Source organism: Aplysia californica, unplaced genomic scaffold (assembly GCF_000002075.1).
Source record: "Aplysia californica isolate F4 #8 unplaced genomic scaffold, AplCal3.0 scaffold00536, whole genome shotgun sequence".
In the NCBI taxonomy this organism is placed as follows: Eukaryota; Metazoa; Mollusca; class Gastropoda; order Aplysiida; family Aplysiidae; genus Aplysia; species Aplysia californica.
Window position 1 is genome coordinate 316,350 of NW_004797806.1, and position 5,933 is coordinate 322,282.

The window sequence follows — 5,933 nt, forward strand, 5'->3', positions numbered from 1 at the left end:
TTAACATAATCCAGTCAAGTTTAAAGAGAGAGTAGAGAGAGAGAGAGAGAGAGAGAGAGAGAGAGAGAGAGAGAGAGAGAGAGAGAGAGAGAGAGAGAGAGAGAGAGAGAGAGAGAGAGAGAGAGATACCCCACAGAATCGAAGCAGTTCGCCTTTTGAAGGATCCAAATCAGTGCTTGTTAGTCTTTTTGTAGCCAGCACCCACTTTTGCCACCTTTAAGGGGCCAACCTTCTCGTACCTGCATTTCCAAGCGGGACGTATAATAACTCGTGCCCTTACCCAGGTGATCCCCACCACCCACCAAATTACCAAATCGGCCGCTAGTGGGCGATATCGCCCACGTTGGCAAGCACTGATCTATATTATGTGAGGTAGTGTGGTGATCAGGCACTCGTCAAAATAATAAATTGAAGGAACTGGCATCTTTGTGTTAGTTTGGCAGTTTTTATTGAATATCTGTATTTTGGCTTACCACCATTTTTGTCCAATTAATAACACATTTCTGGGTGGATTTTACTTTTTTTTTAAACGACGTTGATTAATTAAAGGAACAGAAAATGTAAATTTTCAATTTCCATGGACTCTCAAGCTAAGGAAATAACCAGACTTTGGCAGCCATATTCTCGCCAATTTTACCTTGAGCCAGGGAACCTCACCTTCTTCAATCTCAAATATCTTGACTTCTGTTCAAGGTAGATGGGCTTTTTTCTCATCTATAGCCAGACAACTGAACAAGCTTTAAGATGATGCCAATAACTCCACAGGCCCAAAAAAATTGACGAGCGCCTGATCCCACCCCGTCTTGACACATATAGTGTTCACGAGGATAAACAATATTAAAAAGAAGGTCATACGTTTCAGTTACGGGTTTTCCTTCTCCGCAGATGGTTATCCTTAGTCTTACAAAATCTGGGAAACGTAGTCGTCTTTGCCGCTGCCATCTTTGCTGTGACCAACTCGGACATTGAGACCGAAATCGTCGGGATGTCAGTGACCACAGCTATGCAGGTGTGTATAGATGGTAGACCTGTGCAGGTGTGTATAGATGGTAGACCTATGTAGGTGAGTATCGACAAAGATTCTGTATAACAAGATGGTTCGTTCCTCTCTTTGAACCAATTAAAAAAGTGTCCTCAAAATCCAGTGGCGCCCTCTTTGAAAAAGCGCCCGCTTTGCGAACAGAGTTACCCTACTTGTGTGGAAAAAATCAAAGGGAAACTAACAAGTTTTAGCATAAATTATAGTTAAAATTTCGGAATAACGCCTTTTTAAATGGTTATGCCCTTACAAAACCCTCTTCAGGTGAAAAAGGCGACTGTTTTCTTCGTTTAATTTGGCTTTAGAACGAGAGGCATGAGGTCATTATAATTTAAAAAAGAAACCCAAAACTCCACTCTGACCGAACCGGAACAGCTGATGCACAAGGGGGTGCTATTCCTGTTCTTCTTCAGGAGAAATGAAAGAGAGCTTCAAAACAAAGACCGCAGCGACATCTGAACCAAAGCGCGGACTTCCGCGGACACTTTTTTGGCCGAGTGAACTATCTTGTTATGTACAATCTTTGGTATCGATGGTAGAGCTATGCAGATGTGTATCAATGGCATACCTCTGTATGCTATTGCAACAAATATTCACAAATCAGACTTATCTTTTCACCCTTTCTAAACAACTTGAGTCTGAAAGTATAAGCACAAATAAAGAATGTTGCTATATGAAATAAATCAATGAAATAAAGAAAAATCCCATTTCGTATGACAGAGCCGTCACCTTTCTCTCATTTTCAAAATAAAAAATAGTTTGACTTCCTCTTGGAAAAGCATCAGTTTCATAATGGCAAACGTGGTTGAAAATGTTTAAATCTTTCATTTCCCCGTGCACTTGCTTTTGGATCATTTGGGATCTTTACTTCACTTTACTTTATCTGCCTCTTATACTGTTAGGTGTCGCGAAAAGGAGGGGGGAAACGTGAGGGGAGGGGGCTTTGGAGGTCAGATTTTGGCAAACTGGACAGCCTCTTGGGACCAGAGATTGCAAGCTATTAAAGACTCCCTCAGTCCATTTTTTCCTGGGTCTTCCTCTCACTCCGTAGCCAGCTATTCTTGTATTGCAGTGTGTATTTGTGACACGTCGGTTGATAAGCATAAGAAATAGATTTCAAAAACATTTAATTTGATTCTTCGCTTTTCAATTTAGGATCTGATTCATTTTCTAAAATCATTTAAGATCATATTCTATTTATTGTCTCTTGTTTAGTGAGTTACATATTTAGTAGTGTTTTGCCTATGTAGCATCAAGTACTCGGGTTTTAAAGGAAGAGATAGGCCACACACAATAGATGGATTGAGTGAGGCAAGGAAACTCTGAAAAGGTTAGCATTGCAACTGAAAGAGCTGCAGAGTTGGCCTAATACTAATATTTAAAAAAACTGCATCTCCCCTCGACGCTTAACGACAATAGAAGGTGACAATTTAAAAGTAAAGTTTTGTGATTTTCGTGTCTACGTGTTATATTTCGCATCTCCCCACGACGCTTAACGACAATAGAGGGTGACTAATTAAAAGTAAAGTTTAATATTTTCGTGTCCACTAGTTATATTTCGCATCTCCCCTCAACGCTTAACGACAATAGAGGGTGACTAATTAAAAGTAAAGTTTAATTATTTTCGTGTCCACGTGTTATACTTCGCATCTCCCCTCGACGCTTAACGACGATAGAGGGTGACCTAGTTAAAAGTAAAGTTTAATATTTTCGTGTCCACTAGTTATATTTCGCTTTACAATGAATGTTCTGTAAGGTTTTCCTGTTGTCACTCTATGGTAGATGACTGTGGCCCTACAGATGCTTGTACAACAACTGAGCGAGGCTGAAATCAACATCGTGTCCGTGGAAAGAATGCGGGAATACACATACACCCCACGGGAGGTAAGAAGAAATAATTTTTTTTTTTTAAACACTACTTTAACTTATTTCTGTGGTCTGGGACGAATGATGTATACCTAAAATAATGTTTAAATTGCCTGAAATTACTTGTACTTACTACATGATATCATCAGCGGCCCCAGGGAGGAGTGTTGTTGTTGTTGTTGTTGGTGGTGGTGGTGGTAGTGGTGGTTGTGGTGGTGGTGGTGGTGTTGTTGTTGCTGTTGTTGTTGTTGTTGTTGTTGTTGCTGTTGATGTTGTTGTTGTTGTTGTTGCCATCATTGTCTTCGTTGTTGTTGCCCTTACTGTCGTCGTTGCTGTTGCTGCCGTTGTTGTTGTTGTTGTTGTTGTTGTTGTTGTTGTTGTTGTTGTTGTTGTTGTTATTGTCTTCGTCGTCGCAGTTATCGTCATTGTTATTGTTGTTCTTGTTGTGTTTTTATTGGTGGTGGTGGTGGTGGTGGTGATGTTGTTGTTGTTGTTGTTGTTGTTGTTGATGTCGTTGTTAACATGTTGATGTAGTTGCTGTCGTCGTCATCGTTGTTGTTGTTGCAGCTGTCGTTGTTGTTATCGTTTTTATTATTGTTGATGCTGCTGTTGTTGCTAATCCAGCGCGTGTGGGTCACTTGCACTGTAGTCCAGCTTGGCACCAACTGAGCTACTGTTTCAGTACGTAAAGGGAGATGACCCACTATCCTATCTAAAGCTGTTGTTGCCATAATTACATCCACATTTCAGGTAACAACTCAAAATTGCTTGCCACGGTTATTTTTAAACAGGATAGTGGATAAAAGCTATAACGGCTCAATGACCAGTAAGAAAATTATTACTATCAGTGTTTGCACTGAAAGTTGTCCTGAATTCATCGATGGGGCAACTCTACTTTATATTCAGTAAATTACTATTTTAGTTCATCAGTTTACCAATGGTGGAGGATTTGTTTTACGTTGAAAATGGCAAGAACGAAATATTTATTGGTTGACCACTTATTGAGCTTAATACTTTAGCTCGCCGTGACTAACGCTAATCACATAAACAGTGCGCCCAATTTAGCTTATTCACGTAATCAGTCGAAGTCCGGATGTTAGTCTAGATATGCTTTTTCGTATTGCAATGAGTGGGCGCTGTAGAAGTGGTCTTCGTTATTATTATTATTATTATTATTATTATTATTATTATTATTATTATTAGTATTAGTATTAGTATTTTTTTTATATTATTATTATTATTATTATTATTATTATTATTATTATTATTATACATTTTCATTTTAGGTTAGCTTTGGTACGTACAAAGTTATCTATTTACATACGCCCCCTCCCCGTCCCTTTTATAGGTTTATGTTATAGCTGGTAGTCGGTTACATCATATTGCAAAATTTGGTCAAAATCGTGTAAAATCGTGGATGTAGAAAGTGGGACAGAATGTGATAGGGAAACGTAGATGTGATGTGACAACGGGTGCACTGCCTAAATAGTCTAAATTGTTTCGATGTGGATGTAAAAATATATGCCTATGAATATACAATCCTCGCTTTGTTTTTTGGGGCTTTTCCGAATCTTTCTTTGTTTATCATGTGTCAATCACAGGACGACTGGGTCTACCCTAACCGCCGGCCGGACCCAGAATGGCCTCAGAAAGGTAACGTGGAGTTCAATGAGTACAAGACACGCTACAGACCTGGCCTTGACCTTGTGCTCAGAGATATCTCCTGCCAAATCAAGGGAGGGGAGAAGGTGAGCACATGGGTGGTTGGCGGGTGCTCTGGTGTGGTTTGGTCCTTCTTTCCTATCAAACAACTATGGTTGTTATCTTTCCTCCTTTTTTGTGTGTTTGTTACCCTCTTGTAAAACTTCTAATCTTTGGTGTTGTAAGGGCCGTAAAACTCGTACTAAAACTAAACAGAAGGTGAGCATCAAGCCAGGGGCAGCATTACCTTAGCTTTTTTAAATGCATGTCTATATCATGCATTTCAAGATTCTAAGACCATGATAATGTTACTTTTTATTAGCATTATGTCTATGATAAACGGCATAATGGCCATATGAGTCTTGGCAGATGATTTTAAAACACGATGCTCGATACGGCTTTGCCTACTTCTCTCCGTTGAGATTTTAACTTCCCTGACCTGAAAGAAAAAGGAGAGACGTGGTCAATACATTATAACAATAATAATAATAGGTAGCATTTGTATAGCGCAAATCCCCGGTCAACAGCAAGCTCTATGCGCTTCACAATCTATACAGTTACCCCAGCAGACCCGAGAGCGTTCTGAAACAACCTCAACTTCCTGGGAGGCATACAGTGCAAGCTACCTTATAGGCGATAAAACACTAAACGTACTGACAAGATATTTCACTGTATATAGCTGGGTACCCATTCCCACCTGGGTGAAGTGGGGAAAATTCGTATACAGTGCCTTTCCCAAGAACACAACGTCGGGCCCGTGGCTCGAACACCCGAACCCGCAACCTCAGGATTGCGAGTCCGGTAGCCTGACCGAATCAAGGAAGGCGTAGGCATAGGGGGATTTGTTTACGCTTAGCAAAGATTGAAATATACTCTCTTTTAGACTGCAAGCACTATAACATGTAAGTATTTTACTCACCAATATTTTTCGGTTTCGTTCATCTATCTCCAGATCGGTATCGTGGGCCGCACGGGCGCCGGCAAGTCTTCCATGACTGTGGCTTTGTTCCGCATCATCGAGGCGGCCGGCGGGAAGATCGTCATAGACGGCCTGAACATCTCGGACATGGGGCTACATGACCTCAGGAGTAGACTCACTATACTGCCACAGGTAGCTCTTGCTGTTCGCTTGTCTGTTTGTCTGGTTTCGTTTTCATGTTTCTACAACTTTACTCTCCTCCCCTGCTTGTTCTGTCTCTGTCTCTGTCTCCGCCCCACCTCCCCTCCCCCTCTCTCTCTCTCTCTCTCTCTCTCTCTCTCTCTCTCTCTCTCTCTCTCTTTCTCTCTCTTTCTCTCTTCTATCTATCTATCTAATTGTAATAATAAT

At 40.7% G+C, this 5,933-nt stretch overlaps 1 protein-coding gene across 1 annotated transcript in view; it reads left to right on the top strand.

Moving 5' to 3' along the window:
• The window catches only part of LOC101857136 (multidrug resistance-associated protein 1), a gene marked incomplete in the record, with an annotated part of 46,366 nt that overhangs the window by 34,934 nt on the left and 5,499 nt on the right, over positions 1-5,933 (top strand). The window contains 4 exon segments of the mRNA XM_013087043.1: positions 886-1,009; positions 2,822-2,923; positions 4,507-4,653; positions 5,559-5,717. Coding sequence (XP_012942497.1) covers positions 886-1,009; positions 2,822-2,923; positions 4,507-4,653; positions 5,559-5,717 — 532 coding nt within the window.